The sequence below is a fragment of the Lactuca virosa genome, chromosome 7, assembly GCF_052849685.1.
Source record: "Lactuca virosa cultivar CGN04683 chromosome 7, Lactuca_virosa_CGN04683_v6, whole genome shotgun sequence".
Taxonomy (NCBI): domain Eukaryota; kingdom Viridiplantae; phylum Streptophyta; class Magnoliopsida; order Asterales; family Asteraceae; genus Lactuca; species Lactuca virosa.
In genome coordinates this window covers 2,695,778-2,716,288 of record NC_136432.1, presented here as the reverse complement: position 1 = coordinate 2,716,288, position 20,511 = coordinate 2,695,778, and the positions used below count along the sequence as shown (strand labels likewise).

The window sequence follows — 20,511 nt, the reverse complement described above, 5'->3', positions numbered from 1 at the left end:
CTGTGTGCGCTAAAGCTTTCTTGCTTTATGGGTGTTGGATAGATCTTGTTCCACAACGTTTTTTATTTTGAGAAAACAATATTTAGTGTAAATAAACATAAAAACAAAATCAGTTCACAGATTTTATATTATTATTATTATTATTAATATTACGGTTTTGCAAAGAAAAAAAAGGTTTGTTCAAGTATTTGAGCTATTACGGCTGTACCGGAAACAGGTAAAAACCATCCCAACAGCCAGCCTTGAAAATGCAGGTAAGTAAATTACATTTAATATGGCTACTTTTTTAGTACAAGTCAAAATTCAAAATGCTCTTTTTTGTAATTTTTAAAAAATTACCATGTTGAATAAAACGGTTTAGACGATAAAACATAATCCTATTTGGACCATTGAAAGATAAAAACATAATCCTAATAATCATTCACCAAGTTATCATGTTTATTCTGCATACCTCTCTAAGAAGCTCTTTTGAGTCCCTCTTATTATATATAGCACTTTACTTTCATTTCTTCTTATTACAACACAGCATTGTACTTTCATTCTATTTCTGGTTAAGGCATTGTACTTGAAAAATCTGCCCATTAATATTATAGCTATTTGTAACAACGGGGTGGGTTACCTTTTTTTTTGTATAAGTCATCCAATTATTTAATTCACGACATTTCTTTAAAATCTCAAATGTGAACAAAATTAAAATAAGATGAGTATGAGTTGGTTTTCCTGAGTGGAGTAAATTCTTTGAATTTATCCCACAAACCAAAAAACTACAACAAGGGAATAAGTAGAAACTGTCTTTGCAGTGGGTTGTGAAGAACAGAACAGGGATGATAATCCAAATCAGCAGCTTGGTATAATAACTAACTAATGGGTATCATATTATTTAAAGTATGATAATAAGAAATGTTATGAAAGGACACTGGACAAGGTTGTAGAAAAAGAATAAATGAAAGTACATTGCTAATCTTGCCCTACCAGTTAAATTATGTACAGCTACAATTGTTTCCAACTTGCATACAAAAAACCAGAATTCTGTCATGTTATTGTTATGTATGTGTTTTATTGTTGGTCCTAAATGTAGAGTTGGGAAACCGCCATAGACATTTCAAAGGTGACTGTTGAAACCCAGAATAGATGCATATAAGAGATTCAACCCAGCCAGCATGCCCCTAGATGTTTTTTTTTTCAGAATTCAATAGAAAACTCAAGATTCAAATGAATGGAAAGGGACGGGTGTGGGAAAAAAGAATTGAGACTGTTTTAATCCACATGAATCGTATTATGCACCTAGCTAGCTTGTTTAGCTATACCTATACATATAATTAAACAACTTTAAAAAGGTTTTAAAATGAGTGAACTATGTTTACTGCAAACTAGCTATTGTACGTGCTAAACAAATTTTAAAGACTATTACATGTGTAGTGCTGGTTAATTTAAAACAGAAAGCAAGCAAGTGAAACTCCATCATATAAGTATTAAGTAAAGATTCATTAACTTCAAAAAGTGAATTTAAGTTGCATAACACTAGTAAAGTACATAAGATGTATCAAGAAAGCTAAAAGAAAAGGTTGAAAGTTACATGTTTCATTATTTCCCTCCAGCAGCCATCCTCTTTCGTATTTCATGCGCAGTGTTGAATATCCCAAGTGTAGGCTGGTTGCACACATAGCACTTTTTCTTCTTTGCATGATGCTGTACAATAAATACATCACAAATTCCAAATAAGTCCCCTCCCCTCCTTGTAATTGTATATATATATATATATATATATATATATATATATATATATATATATATAGAGAGAGAGAGAGAGAGAGAGAAAATCAATCATACCTTTAAAGCACAATGCTCACAGAAATAATGCTTGCACTTGGTCATTACCGGATCAACAAACGGCTGCCTGCAGATAAAACAAGCAAACGGAAGTCCATCCTCATCTTCATCATCATCATCATCATTATGCTCATCTTCATCCTCATCATCATCATCATCGCCCTTCAATGCCAATTTCCTCTTTCTTGCCTTCTCTGCTTCATCCCAGTCTCTCTCCATCTGCCATCCAGACTTATAATCCCCACGATCATGCATAAACTTACAGGAATCACCATACCCACAATACCCTGTCTCCTTATAATCCTTACAAATGTCCGGCTGGTAATCAAACCTTGCAGAAACCCTAATATGAGCAGAAGCTCTCAGTGGTCCATGAGATCCACCTGCTTTCTCACTAGCAACAGTTTGCTCTCGCCTAAAACCTGCCTTGTAATCCGTGTATCCATGAATACCTTTATACAACTTCTCATCACCATTTCCATTTCCATTCCCCTTCCCTTTCAAAGCCTGGTCTGCTTGCTTCAAAACTCTTTCCCGAATCGCCCTTGCATCTCTAGAAAAGTCTGTCTCTGTTTCTAATGTTGCAGTGGCTCTACTGTCGTTTTGAACTTGAATTTCTTTAGAGGAATCAAACTGGAAAATTGTTGCTTTTGTGTTGTCAGCCTCTGGTTGTTGTTGTTGTTCTGATCGCTTAGATGATCCAGTAGCAAAATGTAACTTATTGTCAGCTGCCACAGCCTTTTTCTTGTTGATCACAACAGAAGGTTCCTCTTCTTCGTCCATTTCATCATCATGAGCTCTTTTTCGGATGTTTTTCTTCTTTGATGGTTTTCTAAAAAAGTTGCACACTGTATAAAAAAAAAGATCAGATTCCATAGACAGTGAATGGGATTCGAAAACAATCAAGATAAACAACATACCTTGTTCGGTGTTTTGTTGTTCTTCGGGTTTTTCAGCCATACGGATCGATTACAACTTAGAGTTTTGGATATTTGTAGTCAAGAATGATGCCACAAAATTGCTGTTATGATGGTATGACAGCTGTAAATAGATGATGATGATGAATTAATTAGTGTTTGAAATCCATACAAAATGACCAACATCAATTCAAAATAAACAAAGTTTCTTTCACAATTTGTTAAACATGAAGACATAAATTGTTAAAAAATAACCAATAACAGTACACATACTTCAACCCTGATGCAGACTTTGCTAACTTCAAATAAAAATAAAAAAGAAAACAGAAATACTCCTAATGCCATATTGCCATTTGAGCCAAAATGGCATCAAACCTTGGCCATTGGTGGTTGTAAATGTTCTTGCGGTCGAGGAAGAAATCGAAGAGGGAGGGTGAAATCACAGCACTTCGTTGATTAAGGATGTAGAGACCAGTCTGATGAAATTCTAGGGCATGTATAGTTTAGCCCAATACATTTCTCCTAAGCATTTCATCGAACAGGTAGTAGACCACACTGAACGGACACACATTAGGTAGAAAAAGGGGAAAACAACATCGATACCAGCAAAGTCAGAGAACAAAAAAAATTGATTCTATTAACATAAGAAAACCATTTCAGCGAAAAGGGACGAGTTTTAGGGTAAGAACAAAAAACCTTACCTTGATGGCTGCTGACGAAGAGTTTGACGGAGCTGGATGGAAGCGCTGGCGATGCTGGCGGAGACGGTGACCGGTTGGTGGCGGAGTGTTGGCGGAGGGTAGGGTAAAACAGATATGAAGAGGGAAGGTTGCGGAACACTTCTGAGGTTCTAAATTTCGAATCACAATTATTGAGGAACGCCAAAGCACAGAAAGAAGTGGGCGGTGGTATCGGCGTCGTTACCGGCGTCGGCGTCGCTGGCGGAGGGAGGCGGGGGATGGTTGCAGATCGGAGAAGGAGTGGCGTCGATTGAGTAGAAAGAAGTGAAGAGGGAAGGTTGCTGAAACGGTAGGGCAAAAGGGAATACGCGTCCACCGATCTATCCTCGTCGGCTGCCAAATTCAAAAATTAATTCGGGCAGTGGCTAAAAGTTGCACGTTTCATCCGTTTCATCCCTTCCTAAAAAAATAATTTTGCCCTTATTTTATTTCTTTTTTGATTTATTTTCTATTTAATTGTTATTTATTAATTGTTTATTGGTTTTGTTATTATTATTATTATTATTATATATATGAGAAAAGAGAATATACATTACAGCCCCACCTAAGCTTAGGTACTAAACCTCTTGAAAATACATTGTTTTACTATATAAAGATTACGGTTAATGGATTCACGATTAATAATTCAAGATGTAAATTCAAAATCGACACAATAGGGTTTAGGGTTTAGGGTTTAGAGTTTAGATTTAGGGCTTAGGGTTTAGGGTTTAGGTTTAGGGTTTAGTGTTTAGATTTAGGGTTTAGGGTTTAAATTTAGGGTTTATGGTTTAGGTTTAGGGTTTAGTAATGTTTACTTGGGTGAAGTAATAAACGATAATTGAGGAAAGAAAACAGGGATGGTAAAACGATAATGAAAGAAAGAAATGTTGTGGAGGATGATATATTTACCAAGTGAAACCAAACCGGGTATAACTAGCATGTTAAGACGACATATTTTAGAAGTTTAGTACCTAAGCTTAGGTGAGGCTGTAATGTATATTCCTTATCCCATATATATATATATATATATATATATATATATATATATATATATATTTCCTTTAATAAAAGAAATAGACTATAAACCTACATATATATCGTCACCCTCCCCCCATTTCTACTTCAGTTTGTCTTTGTGCATCTCCTCACTGGACCAAGTCACAAGTACACCGGAGAATAGGGGGATTCAGATCGGAGAAGTAGGTTCAGATCGAACACAAACCGTCTCCATCGACGGCCCTCTTCTGCGTGTACAACCTCTTTCCCACTATGTATAGCCTCCTCCTGAAACCAGTTGAACTCCAACGGTGGTTGCGACACACGAAGGAAAAAGAGATTATCGGTGGTGGTGACGCTCGATCTGAAACCCACAAAGTGAAATCCTTCATGAAACCCCTAACACCTTGTTCCCGATGAAACATCCCAAAATTCAAGACCAAAAATTTCATTTTTAATCAAGTTATTATAAAACCATCAGTATAAGAAAACATCCATAATAACGTTCCATGTCAAAATCAAAGTGTCAATAATCAAAACATGTTATCATATAATAATATCAGAGTGTAATCCCAAAGATCTCATATGCGGAAAACATAGTGTGATACGCTGCGATCGAGCCGGCTCCTTTCCTTTGAAAACGAAGTACCTGAAACCAAAACTGAAAATTGTAAGCACGAAGCTTAGTGAGTCTCCCCAAACTACCACATAACATACACTTAATCACATAACTTGGGCCTAGCCCACTACATCGGGTCACGCCCGACATCGGACCAAGATTCGATATACATATAAACATATCAACAACGCTCATAACATAAACACATAACATAAACATAACTTGGGACTCCGCCCAGTTGCATCGGGACGAACCCGACATCGGCTTACCCGACATCAGGCACAATTTGACAGTCATTTTTCTATCATATCAGCCCCGCCCGACATCGGGCTTACCCCGGCATCAAACTGCGTCTGGCACTGGGCCTCGCCCGGCATCGGGCTTGCCCCGGCATACATATAACATATCATATAACATAAGCATATAACATAAGCATGTAAACATAAGCATATAAACATAAACATATAAACATTCATCGGGCTTGCCTCGGCATTGGACCGGAGTCTGGAACATATAACACATAACATATAAGCTAAACATGCATCGGGCTTGCCTCTGCATTGGACCGAAGCCCGAAACACATAGCACATAACATATAAGCTATACATGCATCGGGCTTGCCCTGGCATCGGACCGAAGCCCGAAACACATAACGCATAACATGCATGAATCACAAAGACATCAAGCATACATAAACGTTCCTCGGGACCGCCCCGACATCAGATCGTAATCCGAAAGCATATAACCTACATCGGGCCCTGCCCCGCATCGGACCGTAGCCCGGAACTACTAACATCTAAACGGGTCGGCATTATGGTCGTAGACCCGTTCCTACTAGAGAAAACTCACATCGCACTGTTGAAGTCCCGCGGACAAAACCCTAGCTGCTGGATGACAGATTCCCGAATCTGTCAACATCAAAATATCACCCAATTAATAATTGGGTCCCAACCCATATCCATAAGCCCATGCTTGGGGTAAAAGGATTCTTTACCCCTAACTTAGCTTGATTCAAGCCCAAGGTCCAATCCAAAGGCCCAAAAGTTTATTAATGAACCAAGACCCAACATATGGCCCAATTTTCCAAATTGGGCCCAAACCTCTACATGGTCTTCCCTAAGGCCCAACCATTTATTCTTGTCCAAACATTTGGCATTCGAATGGCCCAATATCTCATAATCATCAAGGCCCAAATTATAGCCCATCTATGGCCTAATTTTCTAAATTGGGCCCAACCCCCATATGGGCCTTACCCTAAATCCCATCTAAATATCCTAGTCCATATGATTGTTCTTGGATGGCCCATCAATAGCCCAATCACCAAAGACCAATAGAAAGGCTTAACTTAAGGCCCAAACAAGATTAGGGTTTTCACATAAAATGGCGATTAGGGTTAAGTGTTTCTAACTTAACCCATTAAGGACTTAATCCATTAAGTCCATCACTCTACTAGGTCAAATAACAATGTGGTCGGGATTAATTCATGATTCCAATCCAATGGTCCAAACTTGCTGGTCCCGACAATTCCAAATTAACATATACAAAATTAGGGTTTCCAATCCAAACATATCCCAATTAGTCCATTGTTAATTTTTTAGGTCAATTAACTATTAATTAAGTTGGGTACCACCCACTACCACCTCGGGTAGTGGTGGTCAATGGCGGCTCATGGTGGTGGTGACAGATTTCCTTAACCATTCCAATCAAATACAATATTACAAAGAATTATCCAAATGAACGCGCACACACACAAATAACACATACACGCACACCTAACCACCCTTGTGGCGGCAGGCGGTGATCAGAGGTTGCAGCCACCACCTCATGGTGGTGGTGATGGCTTCACTTTTGGTTCCCGGCCAAGCAATGACGCCCAATAACGCAAAATAACGATGCAACACACACCTACACTGGATATCTCTAGAAACACACCCACAGCCACCATCTTCGCGGCAGTCACGACCGAAAAATAACCTACAAAAAGGGACAGTCGCGACGAACGACGACGGCGGAGGACGTCTGGTGATAGCTCGGTCTTCGATCGGCAGTAACCACGGCGACTTGGCGTATCGGCAGCAAGAAATGGAGGAGGAGTCGTGAGCCGGAAAAGCGACTCGTTCACAGCCCACGCAACGATGACGCTTACAGCTTCCCTCATCGGTCCTCGGCGGCTCCTACGGTTGCACTAACGCCTCCGACAGCTGGGACTGTTGTGGTGGCATCCGACGATTGGAACGGTAGTAGATGGTGGCGATAGAACGGTTTAGTCTTCAGCGAAACGGCACGTCGGCAGCGAAGCAGCACCGATGGATGATTTCGTCGGAAGCAGTGGTTCACCGGTCATCTTGGTTGATCGGGAAAACGAATATGGTGGCGGCTGAAGAGTTACAAGCGGCGGCTGCTGCAACTTAGGGTTAGGGTTAGTATGGCGAGGGTGGCGGGTTATAAACCCCGTCCATTTTGAAACTTCTGCACATTTACAAGTCTGGTCCCTCCCCATAGGATCTTTGCAAATTAAGCCCAAAACTTACCCTTTAGCCCCTGCCTCCAAAAAATCTTTTCGACCTTAATCCAATATTTACCATTTAGCCCCCAACTTCTAAAAATCCTTCTAATCTAAATCCAGAATTTACCAAACAACCCTCAACCTCCTAAATTCTTTACAAACTAATATGGGAATTACATTTTAATCCCTAAAACTCCAAATCATGTCATTTGACTCCCCGAAACCAATACCCCGATAAGTATTAGAGATTTTAGGGCTACTATTCATTTATTAATCTTTGTCTATTTATTTATCTAATAACCGAGATGCTACACCCGAGTTCTACTTAAAGAGGGAAATGGAAGGATACGGAGGGAAAGTGAGGGATGTCGAAGGAAAATCGTGTTCCCGAGTTTCATTGTCACAACTGCATTTTAGCTAGGAAATTCTATTCTTGTGTAACCATTCAACTATTGTAAAACATATACTCTAAGTAAATCTCACTCAATGCTCATTTAGATTCACCATTCATGTTCATCAAAGAGTCTTAAGCCCTAAGATCCATGGTTTAAGTCCATATTGGACTAGGATTTCCTTATTGGGCCTAATGGGCCAATAAGCATCCAAATCAACCATTTTGGGCTTGGAAACCCTATTTGGATTCTAATTGGACCCACTTCCATAAAACTTAGCATTTTGGGCTATTTTGGGTCCAAAATAAATTAGTTTACCCTTAATGGGCCTTACTGGGCCATTGCTAACCCAATTAACCTTAGTGAGCCATAAACCCATCCTTTTATTCTATTTGGGTCGTGAATGCTTCCAAGGGCCCAATAGGCCGAAAAATTTTATGTTTAGGTTCCAAAGATCCTAACTAAAGTTAATGGGCTCAAACTATTCCATCCCTACCCTTCTTGGCCCAAACTCTCGGCCCAACACCATTTAATAATAAAAAAAGGAAATGAAATGAAGGGGGGGTTGACTTTGGAGGTGCCACCTCCATAATACACACCATGTATCAAGGCATGGTTTCTCATGTTCCCATGCTAGTCACCTCACCACTCTTTCTCCCCTCTCTTCTTCTACTTTGGGCCGAGAGCCAAAACACATACACATACTCAAAGATCCTCTCCAAACATCTCTAAAATCATCCTCTTCTTTCATTAAAGATCTCAAGGTTTTGTTTGTGCTTCAAGAGTAATCTTCAAGGTTTCAACTTCTTGGTAAGTGTTTACTATATATATAAACACATATTACCCATCTTAATGCTAAAAATCTTTTCTTACATAACCTTCTTTCATGTTCAAACTCATTAGAAGCCCCTAAGTTCGAAAACTACTCAAAGGAGTTTGCTAGGGTCGAAAATCACTTCATCTTTTTCGATTCTTCTTCGAAAACCGACACATCAAGCTAAGGTGAGTTCATACCCCCTTGTTTTCGGCTTTCATATGATTTTTGGGAGAGAATGCAAGTAAAATGTGTAGATCTATGTGTTATATGCATGTTTTGTGTGAATTCTTAGTTTATTGGTAAAAATGTGTTAGATCTTAGCAAATCTTGAAATTTTAAGTAATATTGAACAAATATCTATGAACTATGACATTATATACATCACACTATCAAGCCAAAAGTGATTACATGTTTAAGATACAAAAGATCTCAACAAAAACCTTTTTAAAGGTCAAAAATTGTCAAGACAACAAAAGATAAGGGCAAAAAGTGACATTTATGTTTTTATAGGGACCAAACAGGTCCTACTTGTATAAAAAGGGATTTTTTTTTATAAACATACTTTCCAAAGGGCCAAAAATGTAATTTTTAGCTTAATGGGCCAAATATTTGGGCCTCACGGTTTTGGGCCCAAAATTGCGAAAAATAAAAGTTTTGGGATTAAAAATGTTATTTGACCAAAGTTTGAGTCATAAATGTAAATAAACCAAATTTAGGGGTGAAAATAACAATTATTTTTAAATTGGACCAAAAATGTAACTTTTATAAAAATTGGGCCGAAAGTGCCAATTTGACAAACAAAGGGCTGAAAATGCCATTTTCTGTAAAACTGGGCCTCAAATGTCAAAACATATATTTTTGGACTAAATCCGTGAATTTCTAGACATTTGGGACAAAATTACAAATTTTTATACATTACGGACTAAAGTGTCATTTTTACAAATCTTTGGGCCTTAATTGAAAATTTGAGGCTTTTTGGACCAAAAATGTTATTTTACAAAAAGGAGACTTTTTATAATCAACTTGGTAAACCTCGAACAAAAATAAGCAACAATACAATAACAAATGGGTGAAATACAACGATAACAATTTTATTGGGTCAAATATTCATGTTACATGGTCAATGGGCCTTAAGAGCCCATTTAAGTGTATATTTAGCCCAATATTTTCCATGTCATGTTTATTGGGCCATGCGACCCATTTACATGTTAATTTGGGCCTGGATTATGGATCACATGTTGTTGGGCCTTCGTGGTCCATTTACATGCCTATTGGGCCCAAATTACCCACTTACATGTTATTGGGCCTTTGTGATTCATTTACATGTTAATTGGGCTTGGACTGAAACTTACATGTTTAGTAGATTGAAATTATACCTTTACATAACTATTGAACTTCGTATACTTATATATATGTACCTTTGGATTTGATAACATACAACATACACGTAAACATTAAACATAGTACGAAAGGTTGAGAATCTAGTGAGACGTGGCGGTTGGCACCTTTGAGTGTACAATCGTAGCTTGTAGTTATAATCAGAGTCTCCTGGAGGGAGAGCGAGAGTTTGTGTATAGATCTATACGGGGTGACCCCCCCACGCCTTAGCTGTTCGCTACAGCTAGACTAGGCCAGTCTAGGGCGACAAAACCTTGAGCGAATACCGACATTTGGAAAAATGTTAAGACAGGCAACCTAGTCATTATTATGTATGATTATAACGGCTCATATAGAGATTCAATACCAAATTTAACATTTCGAAGATTAACCCTTCGATTGTGTCAACACAAAACAACATATTAAACGATACAAGAACCTCGACATTATAACAAATCAGAAAATATCGGATTTTCTGGGGAAATACAATTGTCCAATTATCACTTACTTACAATACAAAGAAATCTAAACTACTTTTATATATGTCACTACTGCGAAATTCACACATGCATTTATACTTGATTTCCACATCATTTTCAAACATTTTACAGAAAATATCAGATTTTCTGGGTTTTTACGAAAGATACAAAGACTTTTACTCAACCATACTTATGAACTCACCAACATTATATATGTTGACCGTTTTCAAAATAACTTGTATTCTCAGGTAATCGTTAAGCTGGAAGAATTTCAAGTATGTATGGAATTATTTTGTGTAACATTGTTCATCGCACAATTAATACTTTGAATTTATGTAATGTATAACAATGTACCTGATGTGAACAATGCTGGTTGTTATATGAAATGTTGGTGATGAATATTTTACGTTTCATGTGTATTCATTGTAATGATAATTCAATTGTTAGTCACACGAGCCCCCAGACGTTTCCGTCGTCTGGTTCGGGGGTGTGACATTCATTAATGGAAGGAAAGTGGGGGGAGGGAAAGGGTTTTAGAGCCATATTTTCCTTCCAAATTTTCCTCCCAAATTGGGCGGATTTGGGAAGAAAGTGAGGGGAAGGAAAATTTTAAGTTTTATTTTCTTTTTCCTCCTAACTCGGGAACACAAAAACTTAAATTTTTCCTTTCATTTCCTTCAAACTCGGAAACACGGAATAATGAGTATTTTCCTTCCCCTCCCTTTCTTTCTGTCAAAATTTTATTTCCCTTTCCTTTATTGAATTTCAAAAAAAACTCGGGAACAAGGCGTTAAAGTTCTCAATCTGAAACCACACATCTCCTCCCGATTTCTCAAAACCCTAGCACCCGGGTAACGATGGTGACATTTTGTTTGCTCTCTCTCTCTCTCTCTCTCTCTCTCTCTCGGGTCAATAGACATACACAATGTGTGTTTGTGTTTTGTGTACTCTGATTTGGAAGAAGAACGAGGAAACAAATGGCGATGACGACTCAAGGGTTTCAGGAAAAAACCAGGTGAGATCAGAGGGAGAGAAACCAGTGTGTAGATTTTACGTTTTCAAAAGGATCCACCACCATTTTTGATTTCTGGAACGAGTTTGAGATTTCTGGAACAATTTTTAGTTTCTAGAATCATCTGGCTTGCAAGTATCAGATTTTTGATTTTTGATTTTCAATTTCTCGAGAATATCATATCAGGAGGGGAAGATAAGGGGTGGATGCACACATTTTCGGTGTTGCTCCATTTTTCCGGTGGTGATGCCGGTAGTTAAGCGTTCAACAAAAGAGAAAAAATATATATACTTTAGGTTTAAAGAATTAAAGTTGGATGGAACCATAACTTTAATTAAAGTATTTTTCAATAATAAAAAATAATCTGAAATGTTAAAAATAAATGAAAAATAAATTGAAAAGGGCATTGTAGTCATTTCATGTCTCACAAAGGGATTAAGCACGTAAAAATAAATTAACGAGGGATGAAACGTGCAACTTTTAACCAAACGAGGGACGATCCGAGTTAATTTTTGAAAATAGAGACTGAACGTGTATTTTGGCACCCGAACGAGGGACGATCCGTGTAATTTACTCATTTTTTAATTCAGACTTGGTACTACATCTAAAAAAAATAAGAGGTTTTTGGGGTGTTTGGGATTAATTTTGGGGGTGGTTGGGATTACTTTTTAACATCAAAAGTCTTTTTTATAAAAGGAATTCTGTAAAATGACTTTTTGTAAAAGAAGTTATTTAAAATGTGTTTGGATTAGCAAAATGATTTTTGGTTTAACTTTTACATGTAAAATAATAAAAAGTCACAAAAGTCAGGTTTTTGTGACTTTTAGAAACCCCTCATTTTCTTTAATGCGAAAAGTCATTTGCAAAAGAATTTTTGAATTATCCAAACACCTTTTCGATTTTTTTTTTGACTTTTTGGAAAAGTTAAAAGTCAAAAGTTATTCTAAAAGGAATCTCAAACACCCCCAATTAAGAGGCGTTTATGCTACCAAATACATTTAATTTGAAAAAAATAAGAGGATGCCTATTAAACAACCTCTAACTTCTCTAACTTTAACGTCTAATAAAATCATAAAATGATAGGAATCAGAGTTAATTATAGTTTTGGTTCCTATGGTTTCCTTTAATATGCTTTTTCAGTCTAACTTTTGATTTTTTGACATGGATCATTCCTATGGTTTCAAAAAGTTGCATTGTTAGTCCCTGAAGTTGTTACTATCTAAGATGCTCCATTTAACGCCTATAAAAAAAATTTGTCCTTGAGCTAAAACTGATGAAGGTTATATATTTTAGGGACCATTTTTGAAAATGCTTCGAAAAACTGATATAACCATAAATCTAGTGTATCTTTCCTGACCTTTGGGTCTTTCGAAACATCAACCCACGCACGACCCAACGTTGTTTCTTCCTCTGGTGTTCACTGTTTGGAAGGTGCCTTTCCTTTTTCTTGGGTTCCAGTTGACGTCAAATCCCTTCCGGGTCGGAATCCAGTTCGGGTACGACTTCTGGTTGTGAGTGAGTTTCGTATTAGGTTTAAGTTTGGGTTTGGAATTGTAATTACGAGTCGGGAAGGTGGTAAAATGGCTTGAACTCTTTTTCCATTTGGGATTGCACTTGAGATTGAAATAGAAATTAAGGTTGTGATTGAGATTGAGATTGGAATTGGTTGAGATTGGAATTGTTGTTGGGTTTTGATAGGATATGGGTAGTATGCACCAGGATAATATAAATTAGAAGGTGAATAAATAGGACAATCACTTTGATTTTGGATGAAGGTAGGTGATGAATGTGAGATTGGGTTTGTGTTTGTGGGTATTTTTCGTGCTAGTTGTTGGAGTTCTTGGGTTGGAAGGGGAAGCCATTTTTTCACAAATATGATGAATTTTTTAGTGAAAAATGGAAGATTGTAGTGTGGTATAAAATTTTGACTTTTCACAAATAAGTTGGTGAAAGGATTCTATATCGGTCGAAAAAGAGGTAAAATTTTGACTTTTTATAAAATTAAAAAAAAACAGTAATATTTCAAATTTGTAACTCGCCTTCTTTTTCTCTCTCACCGGCATTAACTTACTAAGTTTAGCCACCGAACTCGGCATGCCGAGTTGGTGGCGCGGCGTTTGCTGAGTCCAGCTTAGACACGTCGAGCTTCACCGAGGTCGCCTCCGTTCAGCCTAATTTTAATCCATTATATTTCTTTTAAATCCTTCTTCATTCCCAAAATGGTTTATGTGATATAATATTACATAACCCATCATGGTGTTAGGTCTAAATGAGAACACAATGTTGAGGCACTAGAGAAGGTAAATGGTAGAGTAGAGAAAGAATAGGGAAGAGATAGAGACAGAGACAAAGATAGAGTATGTACATAATATGTGAATAGCCTATTAAGAGGCTGGAGAGAAAGAGTATAAAGAAAGAATAGAGAAGAGAAAGAGATATATGAAAGAAAGAATGATATCAGTGTATATTATGAAAGAAATAGTTAGATGATAGAGTATGAGAAAGATAAGGAAAGATGAAAGATAAGAAAAGATAGAAGAATAACTCACCGGACACTTTGTGTTTGATATTGTAGATGTTTATGTTTTGTAGGTTTAGGTTGTAGCAGTCGCGGTAGCAGAAGAGAATACAAGGTCACGAGGAAGAAATAGATAGTAGGTTGATATTTATGCAATTCTCTTTCTTGTTAATTTTGTATGTAAGATTTTATTGTAAACCCGTGACTTATCCTGGAAATTAAATTGTTTTAATTAGAGTAGAATTTTGCAATGTATGTAAAACTCTGATAATTCCCTTATTAGATTATATGATAGAAAGATTTGGGTGGTTACAACATGGCTCGGGGGCGTAACCGTACCAAATGGAAAAGTCAACATCCACCCGGTTAATGAGTTCGCATTCAAATTCAAATTCAAACAGACATGATTAGTTTTCGTTTTCCACGTACCAATCACAACAAAACGGTCGGAGCACAAGTCAAAACATGAGTTCAACATGTACCATTCAAGAGGAGGAGCGTCAGAAATAGAAAATGGGTCAAACTTTCGGTTGTGGTGATGGTATATCCATTTGAGTAATCACATAATAATGTGGGTTTCGGTTCACAATCACAAAATAATAATGAGCAGTTGGAGTTTGGGTCGTTTGGGTTTGTTGTATTGGGGGGTTCTGGTGTGAATGAGAAATCACCACGGGTTAAGGGAAGTCGTTCCAGGGGGATGTTGGAGGAACATAGGTATTCACCAGATTAGCCATTGTCCTCATCATCGCATCATCAAAGGTAATTTAATTCTTGTGCTTCAACTTATTGTCACTTTGTCATATTGGAACTTGAAGTTTGTCCTCCATTGTTGATGGATGACAGGAGGATATGATTGTCATTTTGCCACCTCGGTTGGTTTGGTTTGGTTGTTCAGGCAAGCCAATGTAGAATAGACGAAGGATGATAATAAGATAAAGTAGGCAGGTCATGGTGTGAATGAAGGATGAGTCGTATGCTTTACTCTATTATATTGATTGGTCTGCAACTATAAGCATAAGGGGAGAATGAATTCTTGATTTGGTGGTGGCATGCTCTGTGTTTGTGGTTTTATGGTATGTACACGTATAACTATGATATGATATGATGTTCAACAAGGGGAGGGGAGGTGAGGATACGAAGTCACTTTTATTGATTTTTTTTTGTTGTCGGTTGCTGCCCTGTGAAGTTTTAACTCCACTCAACTCAACTCAACTCTCTCAAAGTACAAGATTTGTTTTCTGTCTATCTATCTGGGATATGTACAACTTTGTAGTGCTATCTCTACTCTCTAGTCACTACTTAACTGTTATAAATTTATTTGTTACCATGTTTTCTAGTTTCTAGTCGTATGATCTGATGGTTAGTTAGTACTTAGTAGACATAATAACATTTTGTACCGATTTCAATAGACATGGACCCTTTTTCTCACGTTGCATTTTACAGTTAGTAAAAGGTGATATAAGTTTCACTCCTTTATGTGGGAAGCAAGTGTATATGTTTTCAATACTTTATGCTTTTAATTCCTAGTCATTTGGCTCACACAAAATGTCCCCTCCGAAACAAGGTGGACGTTGTCAATTCACAAAGTCCAATGTTGGTTTGAGAGTACTCAATCACCATTTAAGCATCACGTATCTTTAAATTAGGAGCAACAAATGATTGTATTTAACTACAATAATAGATGTTACAAAAGCGGACATGATACGAAATAAATAGGTTTGGGTATCAACCCGGTTAATTAAACAAGTAAGATTAGAGTCAAAAAGTTCAACTTGAAAATAACTTTTTTATTTACATGCAAGATTTTCATTTCTTCGATACTTGGCAGTCCCCATCCTCGTTATGACCTCGCACCTCTTCTATGCCTAGCCAACTCTTACTTTTTCCACTTTGCCCAAAAAACTTACTATGAACTTTGCCTCCCAAACACTTGCTCTTTCTGCTTTTCACCTCTTAAACTTTCAACATGTTAAATGTTTTAACCAACCATGACACATTACATTTACAAGCCTAAACCCTAACCCGCTAACTCAACATGAAAACGGATTAACATGACACAATCATTAAACGTAAACGTGTCAGGTTAAGATCCAGCTCTCACTTGACCTGTTTAATATTTTAACCCGACACTACTCGTTTGCCATGACTATACAATACATACACACTTGGTGACCTGCCTATTGATAAAGTCGTGGTAATTCACCAAAATACAGGATGACAACATAAAAAGAAAGAACAGAAAATAATTTACAATTACAATCACAGAAATGAATGGTTTGTTGATTCAGAAACAATTGAATATTTGTTTCCGAAAACAAAAGCCTAAAAAAAAAAGACAATCTTTATAGATAGGTGTTGGTTTATTATTAGAGTACTACTTGGTGCGTAAACCAGGAACATTCTTGAGTCCCATTTTACCAAGAACAAGTCTGGAAATTGATGGTGGAACATCAAGTCCCATGCTTCTGCTGAACTCATTTGCCAGCTCCACAAGCCTTTGCTTATCCTTACCAACCGTCTTATTGGAGTTGTAATACCCAAGCCATGCCTGGTATGCAGATTCTTTATTTTTCATCTCCACATACGACAATGCTCTCTCCACCTACCACCATAATTATTAATACACACACACACACACACAACATGAGAGAGAAATAATATATCATATAATCAGACAGACCTTTTTGTTTGTGTCTGGATCCAGCAGAGGCAGCTGGGCTTTTGAAATTGGCAAATCCCTAAGGGTGGACAAGAAGAATTCTTCCCATGGTGCTACCAACAATATCCCTTCCCCTTCCTTACCTTTCCGCCCTGTTCTTCCAAGCCGGTGTATGTACTGAGCTTTATCAGCTGGAAGCCCAATCTGCATGCAACATAATTTTAATGTATCTATGTATGTATGTATGGAACGTTAAGAAACTGCTACATACCTGAATGACAAGTGTCACATCTGGATAATCAACTCCTCGTGCAGACACATCGGAAGTTACTAGAATAAGACCCTTTGATCTCCGGAATTCATCAGAAACCTGAGTCCTGTAACTTTGGGACTTTCTAGAATGTATTTCTCGCACATTTAACTTCAGTTGACTAAGCAGGTCTGCCACCAATTTTGTTACCATGGCAGTCGTGCAAAACACAAGAACCTGTAACAAATCATCATCATGTATCAACATTCAAAATAAAATGTTATGATGAAAACATGCATACCTTATAATCACCATCATCTGCTATATGATCTTTCAGAAGGGCGTACAGCAGGGAATACTGCTTGTCTAATGGAGCAACTAGATATTTTTGCTGGACCTTGAAAAAAAAAAAAAAAAACAGTTTAACCCAATGATACAAAATTAATGTAAACTTCATGCTATATTCATGAAGTTTAACCTACCTGTGTATGTGTCTCTTCGGCACCTTCTTCGACTGCATTGATATATTCATGATCTCTTTTCAAAGCAATATGACAGATTTGACGAACCTTGACATGAATCAAAAGAAATATTAGTTTCATCAAGTAAGTAAAATAAATAAGTTTGCTTGTTTTGCAAGAAAGAAAGAAACCTCAGGTGGGACGGTGGCTGAAAAAAGAAGTGTCTGTCTCTGTTTAGGCACAGCTGCTATGATGGTCTCGATGTCTTTACGGAATCCCATGTCCAATAAATGATCAGCTTCATCAAGAACCAGAACCTTGACTCCCATGATCCGTGTGGCAAATCCAGATGTATTCATGATATGATCTTTCAGCCTTCCAGGTGTCGCCACAAGGATCTGACACGGGTTTGCCTGGATGCGTCTTTGTTCTGTAGCAAGTCTGGTGCCTCCGATTACAACTTGAACACCCACGGAAGGATGGTATTTCAAGAGTTTATTAGCCTCCATTGCAGCCTGATTTGCAAGCTCTCTGGTTGGACATATCACAAGGACTACAATTGGAGGCCACTTTTCATCACGCCCAACAGGTGCCAACTTCACAACCACTTCAACTGATGGGAGCTGAATTTTTTTTTTTTAATAATTAAAAAAAAAAAAGTGCAAACCTTTTTAAGAAAAGGTATTTGGGAAACAGTGTATTACCAAAAATGCAACAGTTTTTCCAGTGCCTGTCCTAGCCTTGGCCAGCACATCCTTCCCTGCAAAAAAAAGGAGACAGAAATCAAATTACTGAAAGTTTGAAGGAATCCTTGATGATTCCACACTAGTATTAGTATTAGTATTAGTATTAGTGTTATGCACAAACCTTTGAGAATGACAGGAAGTGTCGCCTCCTGTACGATGGTCATCTTCTCATACCCAGCATCCTTGATTGCTTTCAGAGACAATGGTGAAACAGAACATTCATCAAACCTGGTCTCACTTAGATAAGATTCACTTGCTGTTGCATCAATTGGAACTCTTGGGCTTGCGGAATCTTCAATGTTCAGTCCAGACATGGAATGCCCATCATCCTCAAAATCCTCATCTCCTTCTTCTTCTTCTTCATCACTGCTCAATTCTGTAAAGCTGTCACTTAATTTTGTTTCATCATCCGAAATCATTAAACTTCCTCTTCCCATACTTTGGACATCGGTCCTTACTCCCCCACCACGACCACCACCTCTTCCTCTACCATTGCCACTGAAACTATCATCTCTTCTATTCGAAACAGATCGATCATCTTCTCTCTCGTTATCACGCACATATGGCTCTTTTCCTTTAGAAAAGGAATCAAATGAACCCCAAGTTCCCTTCCCCTTATTTGAATCACGAGAGACACCACCATTTCTCCTTTCTACTTCACCCCCATATCTCCCTGTTGAACTACTTGGCCCTCTCCCTCCTTCAAACCTATTCTCCCTCCTAGACCTAAACTCTTCATCCCTGCTTCCAAATTCACCACCAAAACGCCCATTTCCTCTTGAACTATCACCAAATGAACTCCTAAGTCCACCTCTTGGACTAGTACCGAAAGAACTCCTGCTTCCACCTCCTCTTGAGCTACCACCAAAAGAACCCCTATTGCCACCTCCTCTTGAGCTTCCACCAAAAGAACCCCTGTTGCTACCTCCTCTCGAGCCACCCCTTCTTGAGTTACCACTGAAAGAACCCCTATCGCCACCTCCTCTTGAGCTACCTTCGAAAGAACCCCTATAGCCACCTCCTCTTGAGCTACCATCGAAAGAATCCCTATTTCCACCTCCGCGATATCCTCCATTATAATCATCAGATCTTCTATTTACAGCTGAACCACCCCTTCCTCCTCTATCACTACTCCTCCCATCATCGCTCTCGCCATAAAACTGCCTTTTCTTAAACGAGCCAGACTCGCTAAACCAGTCACTAAGATCAGATTCATCCTCAATTAAGCTCTTAGCAGCCCTAATTTCAGAACCGTGGTTCGAAACTCTAGTAGAAATATGTAATTCCAGCTGGGGAGTTGTCATCAATTTCGGAAACCCTACGTTGTTGGAGGATGATAGAGATTGGTACTTTAGTCTATCTGAAAAAGCACGAGTGAGAAAAGGGCCGGCCCTGGATAATGAGGGGTTGGCTTTCATGGTGATAAGAGTTACCGGGAGTGAAGAAGAGTTCAGCAGATGGAGGTCTGGCACCGAAAGGAGTTTTACTGGCATGCTACGGCGGAAATGGAAACCAGAATTGCCGTAAAGAGGTAGCTGTTGTGGCCGGAGAACTTGTAGAAGCGACGGAGATAAGGTGTGAATGGGGTTTTAGGGCCCTCTGAAAGAGGGTTTAAGATTGCAAATGATGCAAGATAAGGTTAGTTATAGGGTGCAGTGTGGGGTGTTGTAGAACGATGTGATACGGTCTATATAAGCTGTAATTTAATACTAGAAACTAATAATCTCTATAAAATTAATAATTTGTTGGGTTCCAAAGAATAAAATTAGATCCCAATCCATAAAATAATATTTTTTTGGAAATCTCAATATAAATATATTGTTCCCAATGAAACTATAAATTAATAATTACTAAAATATTCCAAAATTCTAGAATTGTCTAGTAAAAAATAAATCTATAGTCACTTGTTTTTTTATGAGCCTCAAATCTATATTGAGTTCATCTTTAAATCTTCCAATTGCATTTAGAAACTATAGTTGATATGATTTTAAAATTTATCATTAGACATTTTATAGTGATCAATCAAGGTCTATGTATATTGAACTTGACAAGTTCATTAATGTGTGAATGTACATAAAAATTTTGAAGGTCCTTGTTTCTATTTTATTCAAATAGGTAAAGTGAACGGACATGGAAATTTTGAAAGCCGATGCATTAATTTGAGAGTTAGTCACCAATATAAGCAAACTCTTTAAATTAATAATTTATTA

At 37.8% G+C, this 20,511-nt stretch overlaps 2 protein-coding genes across 3 annotated transcripts; both read right to left on the bottom strand.

Annotated features, from left to right (window-relative positions):
• Positions 1-1,466: 1,466 nt before the first annotated feature.
• LOC145125535 (zinc finger CCCH domain-containing protein 1-like) lies at positions 1,467-3,825 on the bottom strand. Its single transcript, XM_079060980.1, has 4 exons — positions 3,449-3,825; positions 2,751-2,871; positions 1,831-2,678; positions 1,467-1,689 (listed from the first exon to the last, which is right to left on the bottom strand). Exons 2-4 carry the CDS (start codon positions 2,788-2,790, stop codon positions 1,585-1,587), a joined length of 993 nt encoding a protein of 330 aa, XP_078917106.1. The 5' UTR covers positions 2,791-2,871; positions 3,449-3,825; the 3' UTR covers positions 1,467-1,584.
• A 12,509-nt stretch (positions 3,826-16,334) lies between these two features.
• LOC145126295 (DEAD-box ATP-dependent RNA helicase 31-like) lies at positions 16,335-19,967 on the bottom strand. 2 transcript variants are annotated; one of them, XM_079061690.1, is made up of 9 exons: positions 19,735-19,967; positions 18,423-19,661; positions 18,260-18,315; positions 17,747-18,178; positions 17,577-17,663; positions 17,396-17,491; positions 17,116-17,331; positions 16,866-17,048; positions 16,335-16,787 (listed from the first exon to the last, which is right to left on the bottom strand). In XM_079061690.1, exons 2-9 carry the CDS (start codon positions 19,603-19,605, stop codon positions 16,560-16,562), a joined length of 2,481 nt encoding a protein of 826 aa, XP_078917816.1. In that variant the 5' UTR covers positions 19,606-19,661; positions 19,735-19,967; the 3' UTR covers positions 16,335-16,559. The 2 variants fall into 2 exon arrangements, with proteins under 2 accessions (XP_078917816.1, XP_078917815.1); XM_079061689.1 differs by having other exon boundaries at positions 18,423-19,967.
• Between the last annotated feature and the right edge of the window lie 544 nt (positions 19,968-20,511).